This window comes from Triturus cristatus, chromosome 8 (genome assembly GCF_964204655.1).
Source record: "Triturus cristatus chromosome 8, aTriCri1.1, whole genome shotgun sequence".
NCBI lineage: Eukaryota > Metazoa > Chordata > Amphibia > Caudata > Salamandridae > Triturus > Triturus cristatus.
Genome location: NC_140591.1, coordinates 401,828,236 through 401,842,006, shown reverse-complemented (window position 1 = coordinate 401,842,006; position 13,771 = coordinate 401,828,236). Strand labels below are relative to the sequence as shown.

At 38.1% G+C, this 13,771-nt stretch overlaps 1 protein-coding gene across 1 annotated transcript in view; it reads right to left on the bottom strand.

The window, feature by feature from the left end:
* Positions 1-13,771, bottom strand: part of LOC146802190 (fibrinogen-like protein 1) — a 139,903-nt gene that overhangs the window by 28,214 nt on the left and 97,918 nt on the right. Inside the window, exons 5-7 of the mRNA XM_085621777.1 lie at positions 10,894-10,991; positions 10,700-10,785; positions 3,397-3,587 (exon numbers count right to left, since the gene is read on the bottom strand). Of these exons, the coding sequence (XP_085477903.1) occupies positions 3,397-3,587; positions 10,700-10,785; positions 10,894-10,991 (375 nt within the window). The remainder of the gene's footprint in view (positions 1-3,396; positions 3,588-10,699; positions 10,786-10,893; positions 10,992-13,771) is intronic.

The window sequence follows — 13,771 nt, the reverse complement described above, 5'->3', positions numbered from 1 at the left end:
CCAGGCGGTGAGAGCAAAAGCCAGGGGGCGTTCATTCCGCTGTCTTGCAGCGTTACTTTGGAACCGACTCCCTCTCTCCATCAGACAGATCCAGACTCATTTGACCTTTCGCAAGGCGATCAAGACCTGGCTTTTCCCTGCCGTTGTATAATCACCTCCTGTCCTTCACTCTCTCGTGTCTCTGATCGCGCTGGGACGCCCCATTGCTGGGGCAGCTGCGCGCGTTACAAATCTGAAAAAAAAAAAAAAAAAAAAAATGCACGTTTCAAACAAATGACAATCCGCTGCTTTGTTTTCCCTGAATCTCTGAAAGTACTTTGTTGTATTTTATTTGTCTCATCTCTTAGGTGGAATCTACCCCTCTGCGTCAACTCAGGTGCAGTATTTTATGCTGTACTGGACACCCATGATTTTTAGGGTGACTTGCTAATTCATATAGGGTAGGATTAAATCGTTCTGATCCTGATGAAATGCCAGTTGACTCTCCTTGCAACAGAGGGATGAAACATGTCGACCGACCTTATTCCTCATATTTGTAGTTATCAGGGTACATTGTGATTTGAAGATAGCGCCACTATTTTAATTCAGTCAAGGGACCATTACCCCATAAATAGTCCCTCTGTTCCCCTAGACTTTTTTACACTCAACCCTATCACTACACTATCCATTAAATCAAACCCTTACATGCACTCATCAAACGGCATCTACAGATCAAATGATCTCCTGTAAAGAGCCCCCAGGCCCGTCAGGCATTGCAGCGCAAGCTTGACGAGGAGAGCCCTCTGATGAGGCATGACACTCTACCAGGTGTGTGAGGGCATTAAGATCTGACCACTCAGATCCCCTGTGATCCCTCCAGGTTGGTCTTGTGATTCCACCAGATTTAAGGTCGAATTTTCCCCTAGAGAGGAACTACTCCACTTGAAGTGTTTAGTAACATTATTCTAGGAGGAGCATGGTTGTAAGACCTCTTTAAAAATACAGCTCTCCATCCCTCTTTTGACTATATATATTTCCTTTATTGGACAGTTTTCTGTAAGCAAAGCCCCACAGACAAGCAGATGCACTTGTGTGTGCAGCAACTCGGTCCCACTTCCTTGTCTTTGTGCAGGACCTGTTGCACGGTCAGTGGCTCTGGGAAAGTCTCCTCTGATCAGGGCACTGTCAGTGGTTGGCTTCTGTCCTTCGGTCCATGGTGCGGGTCCCAGTCGGAGGGCAGAAGGCATAAACAGAACAAGTCAATTTCTTCCTGTGTGGTTGCTGTAGTGGGCACACTATGAGGTGATGCGGTGGTTCAGAATATCTTGCTTGAATGTAGAAACAGTCTGGGAGGCTGAGAGACTTTCATGAAGGCTCCAGTTAACTCTGGATACTCTTCTTCAACCATCCACTCTTCTGTGCCACCCGTCTTTGGGGCTTGACAGCTGGGTTTCTCCTTCCTCATGTAGTCAGGTCCTGTGGAATCAGGCAAACTTCTCCTCCTTCTGTGCAGGTCAGACAGGCTACCAGATCACAGGGAGATCCACAGCTCTTCCAGCTAGATGTGCAGATTTCTAGGGATTTACCTTGACCTCTGGGAGTCTTGATGTCTGACAGACAGCAGCTTTGAGTTTTAGCATTTCCTCAAGAACTCTGTGGAGCACCCCTTTCTTGGTTTTGAAGACAATGAAATTAGAAACAAGTGGGGTAGTTTGACTTCCACTTTTATACACACTTCCCAGATTTTTCGAATTGTATTGAATTTCACTTTATCTCTTTAATTGTATTACTTCATGAAGTGGTATGAATGTAGTAATATGCATGTTTATGTAAACATATCAATTATCATTAACATTTCACTGTTGGTTTTCTTTACTCTCCCTCTGGCAGGTGAGATAAAGGTAATAAAAATGATTCAAGAATAGTGCATGGTTTTGGTATGCTCTATATGCAGCAAGACCTACTCAGATGCTGGATAAGTAGACAGCACTTGAAAACACCTTGATCATTCTGCTATGCGATTATACAACTGCAGAGCGATTAGAAACAAACCACTGCAATAGAAGGCCTCTTTGAGAAAAAGTGAGGGACTGCTGTTTGTCGAATAAAAGAGAAATGGAATGAGTAGACATTGGACATACACAGGGGAGTCAAAGGTTCATTAATGCGAGAGCTCAAAGTCATGATGCGAAAAAAGTGATCTTGGCTAAATGATTTAGCTTAAGAGAATTTGGGTAAAATATGGTAAAGATGTGCAGTAGGGTAAACAGCAACTGATACATAGTAGGCATATGAGGAGGCAGCTTAGATTATTATAGTATTCCCCTCTCTCCTAGGACTCAAATAATGAAAACATTTTTGACAATCAAAGTTAAATTTAGGTACACAAAATAATTAATATCTAAGAAGAAAATCCCATTCTGTCAATACAGACAGTCAGTCATAATAGCTTTATTTGACAAATAGTCATAAAAGCTGGCAATACAGACATTTACCAAGTATGGTGATATTTCCACATTCACACAAGTAGTAGCATTGGCAGATTTAGTGCGATTCCCCATGAGGAATAATATTTTTACTATGGAAAAACAACAAAGTTAAATGTGCTAATGTATATATGTGTTTCATCTCTGCATGGTTACCATTCCTCCTACAGAAATACTTACAACAACTGCTTACTTAAAGGCATCTAAAACTCCCATACATGGTGTTGATTACTCCTGCAAATTTTAGAAACTGCTAAAAAAATGCCATAAATTAGTCACAAATGTAGGAATAATCCGATGAGAGCAAATTTCCCACTTTTTTCCCTGGTCTTTTGTGAGCCAGACACTTTCTGGGGGTGGGGCTGTTTACTGGTAGCTTAAAAGCAAAAATTAATTACTGCTACATTTGCAAAGACGTCTGTTATCCCCAATATTGTGCCAAATATTTGATCGCGAGGACAGCATGACTAAAAGATGTTTCTATTGAGTGAGTGTAATGATTTTTGAAATGCAATGGGTTTATTGGGTATTTTTAAAGTTGCAGTGACATAACTTAATCCTAGTTTTTTGATGAAAGTATAATTGAAACCTTGATATATATTTATTGATTATAGGGCGGCAAAAATCAAGGTAATATCAGGCCTGTACACTTGAATTGAATAGAACAAGTATCAGGAATATCATATTCTTTCAAGCAATACTTTCTCATGGTAATGTATGATTCTAAATTAATAAATATCATGTTACAGCACGCATTTTTTTCTTTAAACCCCTTAATGAAAAAAAAGTATTGAAAATGTTACAGTTATTTATGTTGACCAAAATAAGTTAACACATTCACTGCAAACCCCTCCTTCCTCTATATATGTAGTTCTGCCTGAATGCTTCGAAAGTGTTGACTGGTTGAACACATTTTTATGATGCTGTGTACCTGTTAAACCACCAGCCACATTTGTTCTCTTGTGCACAGTTGCCTGTGCCATATCTGTCGTTATCCTTGTCTGGAGTGCAGAACTGCATCCCATTAAGTGATGCTGACCATTGCTCTTCAACGTTACTTCCACCGGATAGTGCATCACCTGCATTCCCAGAGTATATGCTGACCAGCAGTCTGTAATTATCCTACAAAAACAATAGAATCATAATGAGGGATGGAGGAAAATCAAGTTCTAGATGGGAAATAACACAGAGGCAGTATACAATTCTCCAATGGGTAGTTACAGCAATACATATCTGGAGTGAAAGAATAAATATAGGCAATTTTAATAACTAGAGTGCAATATGGGATAATATAAGGCCAACTGCACCTAATATTTGAGATAAAGTACCCCCCTACCATTTAAAGACATTACTGAGAAATTCCTTTTAAAGGTCACAAAATGCGAGGCCTCTTGCAGTGTCCTTTTATGTAAATTAGGGGTTATTTATGCGCATAATACAAGGTCATAGCCTCACAATTAAATCCTTGGTCTCTTCCTCGTAATAATAAAAAAAAAAACTCTACATGTTGCATAATGTATTATGAATATTTAGCTTATGAAAATAGATATATCTAAAGACAATTTGTAATTTCTAGCAAATACTGTTCAGCTTTTATACTTTTGATGTAAGTCGGTATCAAAGCTACTATTATGCTTTAGAATTTGCGGGTAACAGCATGTAGAGAGATTCAAGCAAAAACCGCTTACAATAAACTGCTAATGACTGCATTTTCATTATAGGAAGTTTAGAAGATAGGGTTCTGAACATGAAGACTTTCCTTTAATTGTTTAAGTGGCAATTAATTATCCTTTGCAAGAAGCTGCTTTTCACACTTTTTGGCTCTGCGGGAGGCATTGTGATGTCAGAACTCAACTGTAATACATCATTACTGCAGCTCTGATGTAATTTTCTCATTTTAGGTAACTAGTGATGTTCCACCTAGATTAGAGTAGGGCAATTATACATATCTGTGGCAGAAGGATGGCAGTTGAAAATTGTTTAAGATAAATGTTCGCCCAGAATCTCAGCTTTAGAAGACATCTCTGGTCTAAGCAACATCTCCCCATGGTTCTTAACACAATAGTATAGCGACCGAGGAGGCTTCCCCATTCTCTCCCTTTTCCATCTAAACCGGATCCTGTAGGTTTGTTTCATCATCTATACCCAACTTCTCAAGAATATATTTTTTATGTTGATAGCAACTACCCTGTTTGAAGTGGAGCAAGATAATGTCCCCATTTTTCTGTGGGTCATGTTGCACTTTGGACTATCCTATCAAAGTTTGTGTAGAAAAAATTCGGGATCTTTTTCTACTGTATACTTTTGAAGCAAAATTGAAGGAATAGCATTAGGTCCTTTCAGCTGAGATAATATATCTTCCAATTTCCCGAAATAGCATCTTGTGCCTATGAAATGTCACTAATTTTTTTGAGACTGAGTTTGCATGGTTTGCTGAATGTCTTTGTGTTCTTGTTGAGAAGCTGAATTAAAAGTTCAAATCCCCATACCAGGTTCTTTTGTACTTCAACCAACTGCTGAAACGTAGGCTCCATTTATAGATGCCAAAAAATCCTGACACCATTTTTTGGAGGGGGGGGGGTTAAGTATTAAGATAAATCAATTCAAGAAAGTAAATGTATACAGTAGATTTGCTTATTGTCCGTGGTACCCCAAACTTAGCATTATTTGTTGTCTTACTGGTTTTTTCAAGTCCACTCAAAAATTTGTTGACAACAGAGAATTCTTTCTTCTGCAGATGCACCACTTTCTGCCTTCTTTGGGTCTGTGATTTTCTGGGTCTGTGGGAAGATCTTTCAAGGTCACAGCCCTCTATGACTGTGGCAAACTGATAGATTTCACAAACCCCTGGAGTCACGTCCCCCATTCTTTTGCATCCTTTGGATTCTCCTTCCAAACAGCATCAGTCTCATTTACTCAGGATTCTCTACTCCTGCAGCCCATGTTGATTGTTTCCATCTCTATGTTTCTTTTCAGCCCTTAGCACTCTCCAGCCTCCTCCACTCTCTTCTCCTGTGTCCTTCCAGTCTGTCTCGGAAGAGTCTGCCCATTTAGTCCTTCCTCTCTGTCTTCTCTCTCCTTTACATGTCTTCTCTAGATTTTTCGATACACCTCAATTCCTTACTTTGTTCCTTTTCTCTTTCTAGAGTCACTATTGAGTTTTCGCTTCAGCTAGCGAGTTGCAAATGTCCCTCTTGATTTAAGTGTTAGTTTACATATTTTGGCAAATTCCATACATGTATAAACGTATTTAAGGAATAAATATTTATGTACCTGGAACTTAAATAGGGTTTCAAGTGTATACAATATAATATTTTCAACACTTCATCTGACACAGCAGAGATGTATACTTCATGTTAACTGCAATAGACTATTGAATCTCAGACTTTCTTGTCTCTTCCATGTTGAAGTCTGTAGCAAAAAAGATAATCTGTAAAGGTTGTAGAAGAGACTTGGTTCCCTTCTCTATTGACCTGCCAGAAGGGTTCTTAAAAAATCCTATGTATTTCAGGAAGCAAATAAACAACACAGAACAGTAAACCTTTAAATACTTAGGGCCGGATGTAGATATCGGCGGACAATTTACACCGTCACAACTGTGACGGATATCCCGCCTGCCAAAATATATCCCGTCCGCCGATATATACACCCCATGGGTTATTGGATTTATATTTCGACAGACAGGATATCAGTTGCGATGGAGTAATCCGTACTCCAAAATCTAAATCAGGCCCCTAATGTTTTCTTTCAATATCTGCTCTCTTTCAAAGTCATTTTTAGATTATCTTCTTTGTCAACTTTAGAGAGTAATGGTTTGTCATATACATCTTTTGCAAGTTCTGAGGTTGCTTTGTTTTGCTTTTATACGCAAAACCAACCTAAAATCTCCTATAAGTTACACACTATTCTAAGTAGAGATTCAAATTTGACCCCCTATGATTTAATTTCATTTTGAAAATTCTTGTATACAACAAAATACATCACAGATCCATTTTAAATTGTGTATAAATATTGTTTCTGATTTATTTCAACATGCATTCATAAAACCAATTTTACATTACATCCATAAAATATGCATAAAATAGACAGTAGGTAGAAAAGATAAATCTTTTCTACCTCATGTAAATCACAATGCAAAATATGTTTCAGTTTTTTTTACAGTTTTGGTATTTTTTTAAAATCAATGTGTTTGTCCTGAAGAAGGTGGGGTAGACCAAGAAACCACCAAAACGCTGTGTTGAAAGTTTTTAGTTTAATGACAGAGTAGGGTCCTAATAATCATTAGATATATAGCTCTGGTTTTAATTTTTTAATAGGGAGACCAGAATAAACTATACTGTACTAATCTTCCATTGCATGATTTTACACTATTGCTCCCTTAGGAGAGGAAGGATCCTCAGCTCATAACAGCAGCTTCGTAATTGGGGCCCATATAGAACTACACCTTTTGAGAGAAAGGAATTTTCTTGACAGATCAAATATGATAACACTCTAATAGAAACCAATCTAGAGAAGTACCCTACATTCAAAACCCAGATATGTAATTATAGGAAAATCTTTAGAGATTTTGGATGACAGAAGTATACTAAAGAGATTAAGAGACATGCTAGCAGTATATAATGCATGAATACTTATTAAATTTACTATTTGTATGAAAGTTCGTATTTTTGCTTTTAATGTACTGCAGCTATATTAACAGCAAAGATCTAATTACAAGAGTGATGTTCTGCTTTACAAAATGCAGTCCAAGTATTGGTATTAGGAACAATATGCGATCTATTGGACAGAGGGAAATAGTGGGATTGTGCAGGTGGAATGTAGAGCTTAGTGGATGCCAATTATTTCGATATGCCTTGAATAGGTGAATTTCTAACTCCTTGTGGAAAGCTTGGGGGATGAGGCTAGATTAGGGGTCTCCAACCTTTTCTGTAATGAGAGCTACTTCTGATCAGTGAAAATGGTTGTGAACTACTGAAGGCCAAGTAACTCGCACATTGTTACCAGACACCCCCTTGCCCAGCTTCATTGACTTTAAATCTAATGCCCACGGAGCTTGATACTATGGTTTGAACAGAATACTGTCACTAGGGGTACTATGATAGGGCTGCCATGTGCGTCAGAGAGTGTATATCTGTGGGGATGTATGAACAACTGTGTGAATGAATGGAATTTATGAGTGACTGAGTGCCTGTGTCACATGTACTTATAGCACAGGGCAACCTGTAGCCATATGTGGCACCATTACATGTACAACACAAACATACAACCATTTTTTTTAATGGGAGAAATTTTAAGTGCAGAAAAATATTCGGAAAACATGGTAATAATAAGGAATATTTTTCTGGTCTTGATGGAACATTTTTCTGCACTTTAAATTTCTTCCATTTAAAAATAATTGCTGTATTTATCGATTATAAATATGGCAGCGTGTCTACCAGCCACTGGTACACTTCGAAATGGGAGAAAATTCAAGTAAAGAGTTAAATTTATGTTTATATGCAGTGAACTGATCATTTTAATTTTCTCCTTTGTCAAAGTGTCTTTACAAACAGCAGGCATATTACACCTAGTGTCCTCTAGACATGGAACCATATGTTTAAATGTGAGCAGTTCAAAGTGAAGGAACATGATTCATAAAACATTAGGACTTCATAGAAACATTTTTCTTCACTTTAAATGTCTCCCATTTAAAAGAAAATGACTGTCTTTTTCAGCTTTAAATATGGCACCGTGTCTACCAGCAACTAGGAGCAAGATGCATGCTGTTTGTAAATGTGATACTTTGGAAAGGAAGAAAATGTAAAATGAAGAGTTAACTTAATCATTGAGCTTACTATTCATTTATTTTACTCTCATTTAAAAGCATTCAGAAATTAGCATTGTATCTCATGCTCTAATATAGAGTTGAGGAAAAAACACAAAACGGAGTTGCCTTAAGAGTCCAACAATTGTATTATAGAGCTTTTTCTCTTTTTTTCTTTCCTCATTTCACGATAAACACATCGTTCAATGGTGTCAATCCTAACAATAGCGAAATAACGTGGGAGCAATTATCTTTATTAATCTTTAATACATCAATATCCACACCCCATTGGGTTCTGTAAGCCCAGACCAAATTATATGACATGCCACCTCTGTAAAATTACACCAAGAAGGTACTTGACGGATGTGGTACATCGTATAATTCGATCTGGACTTTCAGATCCCAATGGGGTGTTTATATTAAACTACATTATTCATCTATTGCCTTCTGTTATGTCCCTGTGATACTATAGGAGCAATACGAGTGTCTGAAGAATTTCTGGGAGAACTGAATTACCTTACTCTTAGACTTCGATGTGATACTGCTGCAAAGAAATACAGAAACCCTGATGAAGTCCTCTCAGAGAGAATAAAACACACTGCCGGGCTGTTTCATTGATGTGAAGATTAATAAAGATAACTGTTTTTGAGACTTCACACAATGGCTCCCACTTTATTTCGGTATTGGAGAAGGGTATGTTGGGATTGACAACATTAAACGATGTGTTTATCATGAAAGGAGGTAAGAAAAAAAGAGAACAAGCTATGTAATAAAATTGTTGGACCCTTGAGGCACTTCCTTTTGTGTTTTGTTCTGTTTAAATTTATCTGTGGTTTTAGAGTAGGTTAACAATTAGGGTGTGAGTGCCTGCTAATATAACCACACAAGACTAGCACTTGTGTGGCCATCCATAGCCATAACTATTATTGCTCTGGGATTATTTGTACTTTTATGTAAGAGTTAAAAGCCTCAGGGCTTGAGTTGTGAACCTCTATGACCCACATGGGCAATTCATCTGAGTGGAGCACTGCTCTTTATCAGGCTCTGCTATCTGCAGCCTGATAATAATGTAAAATAAACATAGCATTTCCTTAACTTTAAAAGGAAAACACATCACTTATTTATTGCAGTAATAAGTAAAAAATTAACTCAAGGGTGTAAACTACTCTGAAAGCTTCTGCAGCTACTAGTAGCATGCGTTCGACTGGTTGGATACACCTGGGCTAGATGTACTTCCTTTGGAAGAGCTCCCCACGTCCTGCAGTTAAAGTATGTGTAGTACAGTTTCAGTAATTTAGTCATGGTATGTTATTGTCCAGACAGAGCGAAACTGGATTTCTTTTCCTGTAAAAATAGGGCATGCCAACTAGATGCGAAACGTGTTGGATGTGTGCAATGTCTTGAGAGGCGAAAAGGATAAGAATGTGGCACATTGCAGGGTTTAGGGACAAATATATGATGTTAATGAAGGGTATCAGAATAACATCTATGCACAATGAATGATCTAGCAGAGAAAACAATGATAAAGCAATCCATTTTGGTTACATGACCCTGACAAAATAATATCATTTTAAATGCATACCACAAACAAAGACATTACAAAGTGATTTCTTAGGATGGATTGCCTTCAAAGCTTTGAGGTAGTGCTTGGGGACACACTTCAGTGCAGGACTTGCATCATAAAGTTGCTGCTTTGTTTGCTCCCTCCCTGCATCCTTCTCAGGCTGCTTCCTACCCTCAATACTGTAGCATTGCACTTACATTTAAGTGAACGTTCAGCCCACTTTGGCCAGAAAGGCATGCCAAACAATCAGGGTCTCAACAGCAAAAACTTTTTAGACATTAAGAAACTGCCCTTTGGCACATTGTTAAAAGCTCATGAGTTCACATTGTCATTAAATAAGGTACTTTGTTGTATGCATGGTCAATGGCAATATTTTCAGAATAAGGCTTTGTTGCCCACTGGTAGTTTCAAAGAATGGTTCCCTGCACCACAACTGTGCATGCTTCCATTGTGGTTCTGAAATATAGAATACATCAAACTAATATGTGCTAGGTGAAAACTATTTTAGACCCGTTTGGGGATAGGGCCTGAGCACATTTAACGAACTTTGTGCTGCTCAAGAGACTAACACGAGAAACCATCTTGCTGATCCTTGGCTGTAAAAGGAAGACTCCCTAATCTGAGAAACTCTGGAACACAATAAGCGCTACAAAAAGAACATTTGAATGAGAAGAATTCACCTTTTATAATATTGATTTCCATGTATTTATTAAATTAAGAATTTTCTGTTTGGAAACAGCCAGGAATATTCAGAAAAATACAGGCACAATGGTAAAACTATTCAATGAGACTGATGTTCAAAAATGTATATCAGATCAGCAAGTCTTGTGTTTAATGTCCATGAAGACCATAGCGTAAATTTCTTACTTGTTCATTTTGTATCCTGAGGTTCTCGTAGATTGCGTATCTCCTTACTCCCTGCCAATCCATGAGATCTATTTGTAGCGTCATTTCTGCAAGTATAAAGATCGGGTTTCCTTTAGCTCACGTACTTCAGTTATGATTCTTTTCCCTTGTTGATTGGTTTGATAAATTTAGGTAATTTATTTCTAGATCCTTACCTTCTCCCAAGAGATCATGGATGTGATCGTTCCCGAGCCAGTATTCATCATTCTTGCCCTTGAATAGCCCAAACCCATCCTTGTAGTCGGCCCATTTCCTAGAAAGGCAAATTTCCAATTTGAAACCAGGCATAACAACTTGTCCACTATGAAACACCTCAAAATGAAGCCAATTGTATTGTAGATTTATGGAAACAAATACCTTTGTCCGATTGTTTGCAAGAACAGTGCAGTTGAAAATAACTCAGTAGTCAAGACATATTCACCAAGGGCCAGATGTATGACCCACCATTTTGCGACTCGCAAATTGCATCGCATTTGCGACTCGCAAATTGGGATGTACAACAATGTCTCAGACACCATGTCTGTGACTGCTTTTGAATAAGGCGTTTTTAAAAAAACATACAGCCTGTTTTCCTTAAAGGGTCCCTGGGACCACTGCCTGCCCTTAAAAATATTTTTGGACCCATTCACAAAGGGGAACCTTCCAGTTTGCGAATGGTTTCCACCTATTTGAAGTAGGTGGTAAATTGCGAGTCTTTTGCTACCGCAATTGCGGTCACAAAACATTCATACATACAAATGCAAGTCGCTATTAAGAAGGGACGCCCTTGGCACGCCCCTTCCTAACAGCCAGTCGCAAACCTCATTTTGCGATTTGTAAAATTTACCGATTCACAAAATGAGGTTTGTACAAAATCATGCACTTAATTGCGGTCGCTAACGGGTCGATTGCCCTTTTGCGACCTCAATTTAGGGTCGTACATCTGGCCCCAAATTACTAAATTACTTGGTGTAGAGGTGACATGACCAGAGAGCTTGAAATTGGTACATTTACAAATAGTGCAACACCATATATGGGGCAGGTTTAGAGTTGCGTACAACTGACAGGACAAAATGCAATTAATTTAAATGGTGCAGACCTAACTAAGCGAAATTGGGCTAAGGCACAGTGAGTGTAAGTGCTTCAATTTACCCATAGAATTCATCCCTTAAATAGTTTTTACTACACAGGGTAAGAGCCTGGGATATTGGCAATTGTGTTGCAAAACATCTCTGACAGTTCCTTCCCTCTGAGGGCATAAAAGACCTCCACCTTGCCTCCTGTTTGCATACTTGAGCTGTACACCTTGCTGAATATATTGGACTATGGAGTTCAGTCGATAGAGAATGGCAGGACTGTGACGAGTCAGCTTTGTGAAGAAAACCCTTAAGTAAACCTCCCATTTTTCCCCCTACCGGCCCTTACATGTGAATATATACCAAGCACTGCCAAGTCACTGACTAGGCCATTGGCATTAGGAACAAATAGAAATAAACAGTGCTGCAGTATTTTATTAGGAATCACCCAATTAGACAAAGCAGACTGAAGTGCATTAGTGCAAGATTGATTCAAGAGGAAAATGTTCAGATCCAACAGATAGTGCTGACAAAGGTGTAGACTAGAGTGTGGCAGTGTTTAAAAAGAGTGACGTCTCCTGTCTTCTAGCCAAGAAGACATTAGTGACCACAAAGCAAAGACAATGTTAAAGAAATAAAGAAAATATTCCGCTGGAGAACCCAGAATTGGAAAAAAAGATTTCAGTACAATATGCCCTTTCACATGTGTTTTGGAAAGAGCTTTTGGAATAAATCTAGGCCTCGATGGTAGAAGTATCCATTTCAACAAAATATTCAAGTACAGTGTGTTGTTGTTCAGTCCTGATCTGAGCACCTCGTTACAGCAAGCTGATCTCAATGCCACTAGGGATACCATGTTTGCATCAAAGTTATGAATGAAATTTCCTCCAATAGCTGAACTGAAGCCATGTACAATGCACGCAGGAACAGGAAGTCAAGAAAGTGAGGGTCCTTACAACTACATTTGCAAATTGTGGGTCAGATTTACAACTTCTGGCGCATCTCTGCAAATCAGCAGGGATGGGAGTCTCAGGGGGGGTCTGTTCGCGTGTTAATCCGTGCTGCGACTGATCAATTAATTTTTCTATATTAATTATCCCTCTCCCTTTTGAGTCTCTGTACCTATAAAAAATCACCTGCCCTCTCTAGGGCTTTTCGCTACCCTGGACCTTCATAGGCCATTAAGAACCATTGTATTCTCCTACATTGTATCACCCCAGGTTCACATATTGGGGTACCCTTGTTCCTTAAAAACACGGGCTTTACAACGTGACGCATCTGCCTAGATGCATCACGTTGTAAATAAGCCGCAACGTGGCGCATGGTCTATGCCGCCGATGCGTCACAAAATTGATGCAACGGTGGCGTAAAAGTGTCGCAAGGGGCTTGTAAATCTGCCCCTTAGATTTTACTCACATGTTAATTTATTTCTGTGCTGAGATTTAAATATTCACTTTTGTGCTATTCACTATTCCCAAATGTAAATCTTTACCTAAATGTAGACTTACATGTCACTATCACTGACATCAGGGGTTGGAGACAACTAATAGTAAATTTACAAATGTAAATTTACTACTATTAACTTTTTACACATAAGTGAAGATCTCTTCCACTGTGGTGGAGATCTCTTTGCTGGAAAATAAAGGGAAAAATATTGCAAAAAGTTGTTTTAACACGGAACTAATAAAATAAAATGCTACTGCACATTAACTCATTACATTAAATATGAATTGTTATTAATTTAAATCTATTTATTTAATTTACAACTAATAATTTATAAAGAATAATTAAAAAAATATATTAACAATGTTATTTCAAATGTATTCAAATATTACTAAAAGTTTGAAAATTTCACTTGATTTTATTTTTTAAATTAAGTTTAATATTACATTTTAAAATAATAAATTCTTTGTTTGATTATATATATATTTTTTTTACAACAAACGGCATACTGGGTAATTATTTTTAGGACCATGTT